A 13,449-nucleotide genomic window follows, 5' to 3' on the forward strand; every position below is an offset into this window, starting at 1 on the left:
AACATTTTTCCAAAATTCTTAGGATTTCATAACGAAACTCATATTTTTGTTAACGTTCTAAATGATCACATACCCACGCAATTAATAGTTTTTTAACATAACTGTTATGAAATGTTATTGATTTGCTAAAATTACTGGTCTTTTGACTGTATTTATGCATTTTTAAGTGTTTTTTTACCATAGTGCCATTATAGGCACAAAACAGGCATGTTACTATGGTGGTCTTAGTTATAAAATCAATAAAAACAGGTCGTTTTAGATTTTTTCTAGTATATTTTTGACATGTCGTACTGTTTTCACTAAACTAAGCAACAGAAATGAGTTTTATGTTGGTAATTTACCAAAAAAAAAAGACCAAAATTCGCTTATTTCGCTGAATGAAAAATCTAACTCAAAACAAGCTTTCTGTTCCGGGTGTGGGTTGACGACAGGTGTTGTACAGTACTTTAGTCAATAGTTTCATCAACCAAATGTATATATTTTTTACGATCAATTTACGCAAGATTACCATTATTATGGCAGCAATCCTTGCTATTCATACAAAAACAGCTTCGAAACTAAGTTTCATTGATACTATACACTGTTTTGGAGGAATCTTTGTTTACCACCACTATAAGGAACACAATAGGACGACTATAGGAACTATACCACCATTATAGGTACAGCAAATCAGGCACAAAAATATGTATTTTTTCGTAAATTTGATATGTTTCATGGTAAAAATGGTTGTGATTGCAAAGATAAAACATATTCCAATTACTATGTGTTAAAATATTCACAAATTGACCTTCCTGACAATGTAAATCCATTAAAACACATCTATATCACTACAAATTGCACCACTATTGGTACACTTACCCTATAATCAGTTCTGCAAACTGTCACTGGAATAGTCATAACAAATTCCGGCTGAAACAAAATCATCTCAGCGTCACGAGCTCTACTATGTGATGATCAGAGGTGAGACTCGAAACAGTTGGTACGACCGTGACATTGTGTGCAACCAACTCTTGATCAGTCACTTGGTCGTGACATTTTCTGTCGATGATCATCACGATAGTCGTGAGTGATATGCGGTGCTTGAGAATGGTTCCAAACAACATAATGAGCATGTTTGCTCGCTACCTGTTTGACCCGAGAGACAATCAAAGCAGACAGAGCGAGAAAGACTTTTGCTTGGGACCTCACACCAAATATATTCCAAAATTGTCGTGATTATCACCGACAGAAAATGCCGTGACCACGAAGTGAGTGATGAAGTGTACGGGTGCTAAATAAATGTCATCAAGTATATGATTGGTGCATGAACTGTTTGTGTCTTACCTCTGATCATCTCAGTTGTGTAGGGGAACTGATTTGAGCTTCCTTTCAGTCATGAGTGTTGGTGACTGAAACAGTGGCATTTGGCAGCATTGTTTTCACAGCCACAGAAAAAGATGATGCTTTCGACGGCATAAAATGAAGCTCATGACATATTTTGCAGCACTGGTCGACACACAGCAGGAGTTCGATTATTTCAATGGAATGGTGTTTAATAATCGTTTCCTTCCCCAGGTGCATCCCGCACACAGTGGCAGCGGAGGGCATCATCCGCCACCGCCGCCCACCCAGGGACCGCCCCAGTCCGCCCATCCGCCACCGCCCCAGCCGATCCCGATCGTGAAGCCGGAGTTCAAGGTGCCCCCGATACCGGCCCACCTGATGGATGTGCGCGGACCGGACGGGTCGCTGGTCAAGATCAACATGCCGGAGCATCACGATCCGAGCAAGCCGCCGAACAACGTGGAAATGCTGAAGGTGAACATCGAGGATCTCAGCCAGTTTCTGTCGTACCACGAGGTGTTCGGCAAGCTGCCCTCCGACATGCTGACCGGCCCGTCCGCCAGCCTAGTGCCATCATCCTCCACCAACACCGCTACGACCAGTGCGCATAGCAATGGTAAATGTGAGTCACCCCCAAGAAAAAACACACACGCCAACCATCCTTTCATTTAGTGCCACATTCTCCCCAAGTGGCTTTTGTTTTTTTTTTTTGTAGAAGTTGTTATTAGTAGTGTTTTTAGGACGGGGTCGCTGTTGAGTGATGTAATATGCTCGCCTGAAATGCTGATCGTTTTAAATTACTTTTAAATTGAATTCTTTATAATAATTTGCTTGAATTTTATTTTCTCAAATTGATTCCAAATTACAATTTGGAAAAAGCATTTCGAGAGCGAGTCCTTTACACTACTACTAAAACGTCATCGATCATTTTAGTATTAATTATTTGCTGTAGTTGTAGTTTTTAAATTGTATGAATGCATATTATACCTGTGTTACATCATCTCTTCTTTATCCAAGAGAGGATTAGACAGTGTTATAATATGCATCGATGATATTATTATAATTATGGAAAAGAAAGCACTAGCGTGAATCAAATCTCAACGATATCTTCCTTACGAGCTTATTTTAAAATATTTTTGTATAAAAGCAAAGTTTTCTGTTTTCAAAACTGTAAACTTTGCCGATGCTCACGCTTGATGAGCCTCTTGATATTGTGTTTGGTTTCTGTAACTAGCATTAGATTTGGTCGTTTATTTTTGTTTTAGACTGATGTTTTGTAGATCTTCTTTAGACTATTGATGGATCGTGTCACATTTATCTAATTGTGTGTTTTCTCTCTCTCTCTCTCTCTCTCTTTCTTCCTGTTTTTTCTTTTTTCTCTTTTTTGCACCCGAACGAAAACGCAATTCGCAAAATGGATTCATTTTCCATACGGTTTTCGTCGTGGTGTGCATTGTGTGTAATGTGAATTTCACATTTTGTCTGGCGATTTCCCGCCCGCCCCTCTCTGTAATGTGTGTTTTCGGGTTCCGGTTCATTTTATCACCCCTCCCGCGCGCTTTCTCTCTCTTCCCCCGAAAATGAAACCCAAAAAACAAAAAAAAAAACAGTAAATCACATCCGTCCGGGGCCTACGGGCGAATCTCCATTCAAATGTAGCTACTGCGCGAAAAGCTTCACCCGTAAGGAACACCTGACTAACCACGTTCGCCAGCATACCGGTGAATCGCCTTACCGATGTCCGTACTGCGGTAAAACGTTCACCCGAAAGGAACATCTAACGAACCATGTCAGGTGAGTGTTGCTGTGTTGCTGTTGATGCCGATTTTTTCTCTTTGACAAGATCCCAAAAACAACAAAACAACCAAATCCTCCCTTTCAAAAAAAGAAGAAAAAAAGACTACAAAAAAAAACATAAAAAAGAACGAATGTTTTGCTTCCTAATGCGAGTTCTTCTCCTCTACCACCATACCTCCCCCCCTCCCCCTTTCATCCGTTCCCGTTAAATCTTTCTCTATCTCTCTTTCTCTCTGTGTTTCATGAGGGGGTTTTTTTTGTGTGTGTCGAGAACCATGTGCGTGCAAATTTTGTTCGTCTTTTCGAAATTGAGAAAGCACGGTTGCGTGTGATGAACCCCAAAATGTGTGTGTGTGTGTGTGCTAGCAAACAACCGAACAATCGCGTGTGTAATGTCCGCGACACATGCACATACACACGGAAGGACATAGGCGCGCGCCCTTTCTTCTGTCTGTCTGTCTGTCTTTCTCAGTCTGGGTGACGAGCGTGTTGCTAAACTACTTACAATTAATGTTTGGAATTTGTACATATTATTAATTTAACACGTTTTTGTTTTGTTAGTTCAATTGACTATTCAAACACACATGCTACACTACCAAAGATTGACATTTCTACCGAGATTCATCCTACCCTTACAACAACACTTATGTCTCCTTCCATTTTGCTTCCTTCGTTCCTTGCGCGTATCCCGTGCCTTTCGGAAAAGAAAGTTCTCCAAAAATTGTAAATAATTCATATCGATCCTTTAAGTGCTCTGCGTCGTCCTTGTCGTGTCGAATCTGTCGAATTTAATATGAACCGATTGCTGAAATAAGTTAGGATTTCTACAAAAGGGTACAATATCGTCATCAGAGTTGACAAACTCCTCCTCCTCCTGCGTCCTTACCGTGATTTATCCGTTTTCTCCCATGTTCGTTCCCCTTAGCCGTACATTTGTGGGGCGGGTAAGATTTTCGACCGTGGACTGACGCTAACGGTGGAAATGGCCGGAACAGTAGCCGTTGGGGGTACGGTGCTGCCGGACCCGCAGGTCTTTAAACGTCGCAGGTCTCTGCCTCCGTTGCGTTGGTTACGATTGACGGGTGGCCACCGGTTTAAACGCTTCACGATCCGTTGGAAATAACTGTCATTCAGTGCGTGCAGCATGCATCCTAGTAGCCAGTGCGCTGTGAGAAGCAGGTTCCATTTCCTTTTGTCTGTCAGTGGCTTCCGTGGGCTGGTGAGGCATTTTTCGCACGCTCTCTGGATTTTGAAACAAAATTAACAAATTCCCTGAAAACAAGTTCGTGAGTAAAGTAAATTTCCAAAAATACACTCGCCCTGAAGCGCGCAATGCTGTAACTAAACTCAATGACAATCCTTTTATCGACTACTTCACACACATCCTACGATGAAGTTGCATTTCGTGTGTACCGTCACAGTTTCGTGTTCTCCGTTTGTTGTGTGTTGTTGGCAAATTGTGTTGTTACAATTAAAGTGTCCCTTTTACCTTTCGCGCACACTTGTCACCTTTTTTTCTTCGAAACTCTTCCGCTGCTCGTTTGATGTGTGTTTGGGAGGGGGTAATGCAAGGAAACGGCCATTTTTTTCTCAAATAGAAAAACAGAAACCACCGAATATCCAAGGATATCTTTGATTGATTCACGCTGTTTCTCTCTTTTCCCTTTCTCTCTCTCTCTCTCTCTTTGTATCTTCCTCGAACAGATTGCACACAGGCGAAACACCCTACCAGTGCACATACTGCGGGAAGAAGTTTACGAGAAAAGAACACCTTACCAATCATGTCAGGTGAGAGAATGCTTCCTTTTCTTCTTGCTATTGATTGCTTCCATGTTTTTGGGGGAGACACTTTTTATGTGTGTATGATGTGTGAAACAAAAAAAAACCGATCCCCGGTTGCGCCCCCTGCCCGCAGCACACCCTCCCATCCCCTAGGGAGAGGAGAAGAGCCGCATTTTTTTGCTTTTGTTTCCGGTGGAACTGAGTTTTCTACGAAACAACACCCAAATGGCGCGCCAATATCGCATCTATTATTTCGGATTTTAACAAAGAATCAAAATTACTCTTTTTTTTAAACGAATTACTCAGATTGTGGCTCTCTTTTGTCCCGTGCGTATATGGGGGACGCTGAGGAGAGACATATGAGCGGTGGAAGGAAGTGAGAGATTAAGAAAAATAGAAGATGAACTTTTGTTCCTTCCAATTATCTGTTCCATATGTCTAACCCCTCCTTTAAAAATGAAATTGGGAGGGTGGTGCGATACACGGGGTCGTTAATTTGAAAATCTGCAAAAATGCAACAACAAAAATCATAAGATTCATTCCACAAATCTTTCATTAAGTTAAAGTATTTTGTTGATGCAATGAGGAATTCTCATTCAATAACAATAAAATCCCACCATTCCTCCTTTTCTCTCCCCCTGGGGGCATGCTTTTGTTCCAGTCACCCTTTCGTGGACAATTGGACAGTTTTCTAATAGATGCTTTTTTTTGTTGTTTTCTCTTTTCTCTTTTCTATTTTTCATCGAACTCTTTATCCTTCCCGATGCCACTGCGTGCTGCTGTGCTGCCGCCTGTGTACAAAAAAAAAACCATATATCTGTCTCACATTCATTCACGAAACTGTACTGTCAATCAACACCACGTCACCAATATTTACCTCTGAATCGAAATGTGCTATAAACATCGCCCTTATCTCTCTCAATCCTTTTACACATATCAACCGATGCAGATTGCATACCGGCGAAACTCCATTTCAGTGCACTTACTGCGAGAAGAAGTTCACTCGCAAAGAGCATTTGACTAATCACACGAGGTGAGCGATTGTTTCATGTGTTGTTTAGCTAAACAGACAGAGAAGCGTTTTTTGTTCCTTGGAGTTGCCTCATGTGCCTTCAGCAAGGAGATATTGAACACAAACTATCTTGAAATAATTGCAGATTTTCGATTCTTTAATACCCGGTTCCCACGGCAGATGTAGAGATATATCTTTATACAAACAACCAGTTAACTTTTCAGCTCATCATCAGCGTTAATATTATCAACCCTGAGGCGCGGAGACACTCAGTTGTGTTTACAATTGTCCTAATCAAAACTTTCCTTTACAGGATGTACAATGGTGTGCTGCTACTTGATACATGAAAATTGAATATTTTTCTGTGAAATTTTGGTGGTAATTTAAAACATCAAAGAGAGGGATTTATTATGCACTGTTCTGAGAAGATATGCCGGAATTTTGTCAGTCCTTACCGTGTGTGCCATGTCCTCCAAAATGGTCGAAAATCTTACCCTTTCCCCCAGTATGTGATGTCTCGCTTCAATGCTGGGTGTGTGCTGTTCGCGTTACTTGAGTTTTAACCTTGTCTCACTTCCACCCATTGATCTCTTCCCCAAGAACTTCTGCACAGTCGTTTGATTAGTCGGTTCGGCCAAAGGCAGGCGGAGGTTGTCTTTGGTTGTTTGTGTTCCTCGGTGCTCTAGAATCCTCTCTCACTCTTTCTCTCTCGTGTCCGTTTGGGTCGTCCGTCAAACAAGTTGTGTTCGTACTAGGAAGCACTCTGTGTGTTTGTAACAACGGTAGCGTTTTTTTGTGTACTAATCCAAAACCATACCGCTCTTCATTCTTCTCGACAGGTTGCACACCGGCGAGACTCCCTTTCAATGTTCTTACTGTCAGAAAAAGTTCACTCGGAAAGAACATTTAACGAACCACGTCAGGTGAGCTTTGATCGCTCAAAGTTACTAAGCCACACACTGAAAACACTCCCGAAGTTCCTCCGATCATCCTTATTCCTTGCCTCCTCTCTGTGCTACGAAAGCATTCCCAGTTATTAATGTCCCGCCGGAGAGGAATTTCCCTTCGTTGTGACATAATTCAAATCATCTATGCAGATTAAGCCACCCGTTCAGTGTTTGATGATTGGTGCCTTCGATCTGCTTTTTCCTCCAAGTCCCCACATGCCATGGGATCGATTCTTGGGGGGGAAATATGAATGCTCGCAACGTATAGGAGGTCTCATACGGAGGCCTCAAACTTTGAGTAGGAATCAAATATTAGAAGGGTAGCGATTAGCACGCTGCTTCAAAAGTTTTTGATAAATTGGCAGTATGAGACATACATTATAGTCACTCTTACTCTCTGTTAGAGATACTCTCTTGTACTTCCAATCCGTATAATACGGCAATTCACACACATAACTCTAGTCCGAAGCGGGGTGTTTGTTCCTTTTTCTCCGTGTCGGCACAGCGGCTGCGGTGGTTCGGTTTGTTTGTTAAATCCTCGAAGCCTAGAAGCTTCGGTGCAAGCTTTCATATTTTCTCCCAATCCGGTCCCGAGATTATTCCTCCTTTTTTGTATTCCATTTTACTTTGATCCTCCAACCAAATCCAGCTCCTTTATTCCATCGTGTTTTCAATGTCCCCCATCTCCCCAAGCAAAACTATTAAATTGGAGCAAAGCTTAAAAGCGATGACCCTACCCCCCCTGTGTGTGCCCTCCTTCCAAGTGGCGGTGTTACTAATGAAAACCATCCTGATCTCCCTTCTTCGACAGGTTGCACACCGGCGAGACACCTTTTCAGTGTTCTTATTGCCAGAAGAAGTTCACTCGCAAAGAACATTTAACGTACCACGTCAGGTGAGCTTTGATCGCTCCAAGCGTGATGGCATCACCTCTCTTTCCCCCAGAATGCGTCGATGCCATCATGTTTTGTGTTGCATTTTGTTTACCCTTTACACTTTATCAGTTATCCAGTTACGCTCTCCTCCAGAGCATCTGCGCGAACAAATAAAAATGGCGGCAAAACACGTCCTTGCGAAAATATGATCGATCTCTCTGAACAAGTTAAGACAAAAAAAAAGAAGAAGATGAAAGTAGGAAACCAATCTTTATAGCGCGCTCGGGGGATATGTGTGAGAGAGTTGTGATCTTCTCGAGTACTGCCGGTTTTTGCTGTTTTGGTTTAGTCCTTGGATCATCGTGCAGGTCAAGCGCAGTTAGTTTTAGAGCTATTATTACTATCAGCAGGCAAGAAAACGTTTTAATGTCAAAATGCAGTGTTAATAGAGGAGCAGTCAGAGTAAAACCATTCTGCTTCTTCGACTAGCGATTGCTTTCGAGTAGTGGGTCTTTCATATTTTCAAGAGGACGGGTTTGCGCTCGGTTTTTTTTAACTTCAAACAATGTGTGCCCGCCTTTTAGTAATAAAACATTCGCACCTTTACTATACTACCGTCGAACGAGGAGACGAATGTTTGAAGCGGTGCTGTGTGCGTGTGCTTGCCTATGTTTGCCTTACTTTTTGGCAAAACTTCCGCACACCCCTCCCCCCACCCTTCCACACGCAAAAAGTCTATCCTAATCTAAAACAAAAAATCCCACTCTCCCTTCTTCGACAGGTTGCACACCGGCGAGACTCCCTTTCAATGTTCTTACTGTCAGAAAAAGTTCACGCGGAAAGAACACTTAACGAACCACGTCAGGTGAGCTGATTGTTGATCGCTTTCATTTATCTTTTTCCTTCGTCTGTCTCACGTGCACACACACACACTCTGAAAAGAGTTACGGAAAAAAAAACAAAAAAGAAAGCTATTTTTCGCTCTTTTGTGCTCTGTTGCGATGCGATGCGTACTCCTCCCTGCTACGCAGGGTTTTCCCGATGGTGGTCACGCGTACGCATCGCTCGCCTTGGTGGCGGAACCGTATTTTCGTTCTGAACCGAAGAAAATTGGCTACCAAAATGAGAGAGTTTCATTTTGTGCGAGGAAAGAGAGTAGTAAGGTTTAGCAGTTGAGGAGGAGAAGGAGGAGCAGGAAGAGGTCGATGTAAAGGAAAAGCGAAGGAAAAAGGAGGAGGACGAAAACACCCCTCGATCAAAAGTAGTGGTGAGATCGCATCGACTCTGGGATGTAGAAGTCAGGGAAGAGAAAGGAAAACGACTAGGCGCCTCCATCTCTCTGTTTGTTTCTGCTGCTGGGTGCTGCCACTGGCTGCTGCTGCTGCTGCTGCTGCTGCGAAGAGTATAGTAGGAAAGATTTGGATTTGTTTTGTTTGCATTGCAAGAGATATACACGCTAATTGTTGGCGCGAGATGTACAGTGCAGGGAATACGGTTGAGTTCGGCTTGTTAAAACTTTAATGCTTAAGAGCGTTTTTAAACCAAAGGCTCATTTAACGCACATTATATCGTAACAACGCAAACCAATTTCCAAGTGTGTTTGCCGTGGTAGTCTCAATTTCGGACTCATGTTTTAAAACTACATGAACACAGAATTCTTAAACGATGCAATATGTGGAAAACGTTAAAATTCAACTCCCGACAGCCGGATCTCTCTTGTCGTTGAGCTCATTTTGGCTGCAAACTGTGCTTTTCCCCTGCGAAAAGTATCTAATAACATAGGCAACAAAAGAAACGCACTTCTTTCACACTTGCTCTCACTGCAACACATACAGGACAGTAAGAGTAGTTCGTGTCCTGCCGTTGGTGAAGGGCAGAAAATTGTATCCATTCCCGAACGGGGAATTTCATCAGTGGGGTAAAGGTTTTTCATCTTATCGGTATTTTTTTTCGTATGTCTACACATGCTTGAGTTCGTCCCCAGAGCCTATTCCTGTGTGCAAGCAATGCCCATTGATTATGATGCCTTCCAACAACAGGCACACACTCACACGCGACAGTCTTGTATATCCAGAATGTGGTTGCTGTATATTTCTACCAAACTGCCAAGCACAAATGATCAATAATAATCCCCATTAGATTGATTTCCTCGAAAAGGCTTGGGTACAATTTTCTCCCCGGAAACCCCTCTGCGGCGGGGTGACAATTTGACGCTGCGGGCGTACAAACTTCTCTTCTTCAAACGAAGACGCACCCAGAGCACCCACACGCGGATGCAAACAAAACAGGAGAAGATGTTGTTCTGTTTCTGGTTTCTTTTTTGCTTCTCTTTCTCTCGGGTTGCGATCGTGTTTTTAATACTTTTGATGCTGTGTGGTCTGAAATTATAGAACGTGTTGCGCTCTTCTACCTTCACTTTTTATTTCTTCTACGTCCTCTCGTTTCCGCCCCTCCGCCCTCTGCTTCTCCATTCTCTGTCACTAGAGTTGTTGGTCGTCTGTCTTTTGCCACGTGGTTGTGGAACGGAAACTGCAGTAGTAGTAGTGTGATGGAATGACTTCAAAATATGAGGCTTTGGGGTTGCCATCATAATACAGCGGTTTTTGGTTATGAGAAAAGACCACAACACAACTCAACCATTTTTCGTGATGGCAATTTTCTTCTGTAGAACGAGTGTTCGTGTTTATGCCCTCAAAAACAGACTGTGCAAAAAGGCATTGTTTTTGTGTTCTCTTTCGCTTGTGGAGTGTGCATTCGCAAATGCAAACTGAATCGTTTAATCGAAAAACTCGTTTCTTTCTCTCACCTATTACCTCTACCCCCTTCCATTCCCTTCATCGTTCAACTCCCTATCCAACAGGTTACATACCGGCGAAACTCCTTACCAGTGTACCTACTGCGACAAGAAATTCACTCGCAAAGAGCATTTAACCAACCATGTCAGGTGAGAGAGAGAGAGATCGTGTGCCGCCCCCTCTGTGTGTCGTGTCACCACACCCCGTGTTGTGTCTGTTTTCGTGAAACCGTTCCTCTCCCCCCTTTACGTACAGGCTATTAGTGTGCCTACGCAAGAATATGTGTCCCTGTGGGTGACACCAACGGTGTAGATCCCTCTTGGTTATCGTAGTAACGCCTTTTAGAGAGTCGCCCGCAAACTCATGGAGCGCCTCCTCTTGGGTTGCCTCCCTACTTTGTTGCCCAAGTCTTCTTTTGACGAAAGCCTCATTAAATCAGACTTGTTTGGATGATCACTTTATCCCGATTCGTACCTCTTGTTCGTACAAATTGTTCGATGATACAGCTTCTCGATAGTGAATGTGATTTGATGCAATGGTTCCCGAAATGTAATGTTTGGAGGGTTTGGAACTCGTTTGTGATGTACTACTTTACCCGCTTCACTTCCGGTAGCAGTACCTCCATCGCCCCGCCGATGGTCTGTAAAAGAGTGTTGTTTACTTTGTGTCCCACGCGCACTAATGACAGTTATATTGGGGTTGGGTTTAATTCTTACTATTGTACAAATTTTTATCCAATTCCACCGGACAGTTTGAAATTGGGTTTAAGGGATTAGTCATGGTATAGAAATGGAGGTGTGTTAATTAGTATATCTTGCACAATTTCAAACACTATTTTAAGAAGTAGCACACTGTCCAACAATGGCTAAGTAGCGCAGAGGGTGCTGGTTTAGAAGAAGATGTAAATATTTAACTACTTTTTGCCTTTGGATCCTTTGGAGAAATTACACTCAAGATAATAATATAGGCGGCCATGTACATGCTTTACAGTGAAGAACATGTTGTTGTGTGTAAAGCCTGCTAATAATGTTTACACTATGGCGTTCAAAATTGATACAATTTTGAAACAAATGAGTTTTGACAAAATAATTCGTTTGACGAAAAGGAACATCAACAATAATACCATTGATCTGTTATTATCACTTATTAACAACTCCAAACCCACGGGTGATAAACAGCAGTACTGCTTCGAAGCCTTCCTCCTCATATATGCCCCGAGAACAAGCAAGAGCAAAGCAAATCAAACAAAAAACAAAAAGATATAAATTTTTAGACCCGACGGAGGAGGAGATCACTTCTTTCTTTTTTCTCCCGCCTGCGACAAAATAATCCGTTCGCGGTGCGCCCACTCCCCCCATCTCCGTTACCGAATGTTGTTGGTGTGTTTGTTTTTAATTAATGTTGTGTCCCATTGTTTTTTCTCTCCTTCTCTTTCTCTCTTTCTTCTCTCTCTCTTTATCTATCTTTTTTCTTACATATTTTTATATATACATATGCTCTCAACTCGTTAATCCGAAAACAGAATACACACTGGAGAGACTCCCTATCGGTGCACGTATTGTGAGAAGAAATTTACCCGAAAAGAACGTTTAACGTATCACATAAGGTGAGCGCGCTTTGGCCAAAGCACACACCGCTTCGATATTTTAACAACGAACCTTCTGCTCTATATTTATACATTTACTCTAAAAATTGCCCACAACTACTGATACTACCAATTACTGATAACTTACTCTTCTATAGCTGAGAATCCTTTTTTTGTTTGTTTTTTTTCTTCTTAGAAGCAAAAGTACATTTACACACAAAGCAAAACCTCCTTTTTGGGTTTCTTTCAATAGCTGGAGACATGGTGGTTGTGGTAGTAAAAAATGTTTATACAATTATTTTTGGTACAAACAGAAACAATAGAGTTTAAGTTTATTTGAAGATTCTTAACACGTCAAGAACAACAGCACGCTTCATAAAATGATCAAACTTCTTTTTGTTATTTTTTGGCATTTTTCTTTTAGTTTTTGCGTGTCCCCTACCATAACAAACCGTTTACAAACTGTGTTTGTGGCTGCAAAGTTTGACGGACGGAAACACTCCAGAAATTATGTTTATTGTTTTTATCCGTAGTTTTCATTTTCGGACTGCTCTTAATATATATATGACCGCAGAAAAACAATACAGTTAATGTTTTGAACTCCATATGGAACGGATACGATTGAAGGCTTTGATGTGTCGCGTTGCGTTTTCTTTCTCACAAAACACCGTTATAAGAGAACCGCCCATTATTCGGCAACATTTCCTCCCCCATTTCGGCCTTAACGGACCAAAAATTGAACTTCAATAAAGGCACATACCTTTTTAGCTAAAACAACTCACACCCATTCATCAAGTTTAATGTATATGTTGTTCCTCGTGTGACGACCCACATTCAAAATTTCATCAAACTTTAATTTTATGCAATATAATGCAAAACAATTTGGTCAACAAAGGGTCTAAATCAAAACATTTAGTTTTGCTTGTATTGATCCGCCGAGGAACTTTTATGATGCATTTTGAAACAATGAACAACGATGGCGGGTGTGTGGGAAGCCTCTGTGTCTTTAAAGAAGTGGACATTCAAAATTGAACAATTCCTCTCAAAATTCAAAATTATATTTGGGCAATATATTACCTATTAGCAAGGAAAGCAATGGGGAAATTGAAACACAACACAACACATTCGGGCAGTAACGTTTACACCAACAAGGTTGCGAAAGTACGAACAAGACAACGAACCAAGAAGATCCAAACAGTTTCGTTTATCGATTTTTCCCTCTGTCATTCTTGTGCGTGGAAAGAGAATATTATTCCAAACTCAAAATTACAAAATTATTACAACACACTTTGTTTATGTTACCACCTACTCAACACGATTCTGAGTTTTATGA

At 41.7% G+C, this 13,449-nt stretch overlaps 1 protein-coding gene and 1 long non-coding RNA gene across 48 annotated transcripts in view; one reads left to right on the plus strand and one right to left on the minus strand.

The window, feature by feature from the left end:
* The window catches only part of LOC121595917 (zinc finger protein 271), a 70,872-nt gene that overhangs the window by 22,385 nt on the left and 35,038 nt on the right, over positions 1–13,449 (plus strand). For 30 of the 45 annotated variants that reach the window (XM_041920313.1, XM_041920326.1, XM_041920328.1 and 27 more), the window contains 9 exons: positions 1,555–1,945; positions 2,934–3,117; positions 4,825–4,908; positions 5,852–5,935; positions 6,754–6,837; positions 7,673–7,756; positions 8,518–8,601; positions 10,597–10,680; positions 12,054–12,137. In XM_041920313.1, the coding sequence (XP_041776247.1) occupies positions 1,555–1,945; positions 2,934–3,117; positions 4,825–4,908; positions 5,852–5,935; positions 6,754–6,837; positions 7,673–7,756; positions 8,518–8,601; positions 10,597–10,680; positions 12,054–12,137 (1,163 nt within the window). Of the gene's footprint in view, positions 1–1,554; positions 1,946–2,933; positions 3,118–4,370; positions 4,458–4,824; positions 4,909–5,851; positions 5,936–6,753; positions 6,838–7,672; positions 7,757–8,517; positions 8,602–10,596; positions 10,681–12,053; positions 12,138–13,449 lie in introns of those variants that run through there. The other 15 variants (XM_041920338.1, XM_041920343.1, XM_041920346.1 and 12 more) reach the window with 11 other exon arrangements.
* Positions 3,667–4,784, minus strand: LOC121595918. 3 transcript variants are annotated; one of them, XR_006005218.1, is made up of 3 exons: positions 4,610–4,784; positions 4,007–4,392; positions 3,667–3,925 (listed from the first exon to the last, which is right to left on the minus strand). It is a non-coding gene; the product is annotated as an uncharacterized LOC121595918 (long non-coding RNA). The 3 variants fall into 3 exon arrangements; XR_006005217.1 differs by having other exon boundaries at positions 3,667–3,944; XR_006005219.1 differs by lacking the exon at positions 4,610–4,784 and adding an exon at positions 4,468–4,603 and having other exon boundaries at positions 3,667–3,944.

This window comes from Anopheles merus, chromosome 3R (assembly GCF_017562075.2).
Source record: "Anopheles merus strain MAF chromosome 3R, AmerM5.1, whole genome shotgun sequence".
NCBI classification, from domain to species: Eukaryota; Metazoa; Arthropoda; class Insecta; order Diptera; family Culicidae; genus Anopheles; species Anopheles merus.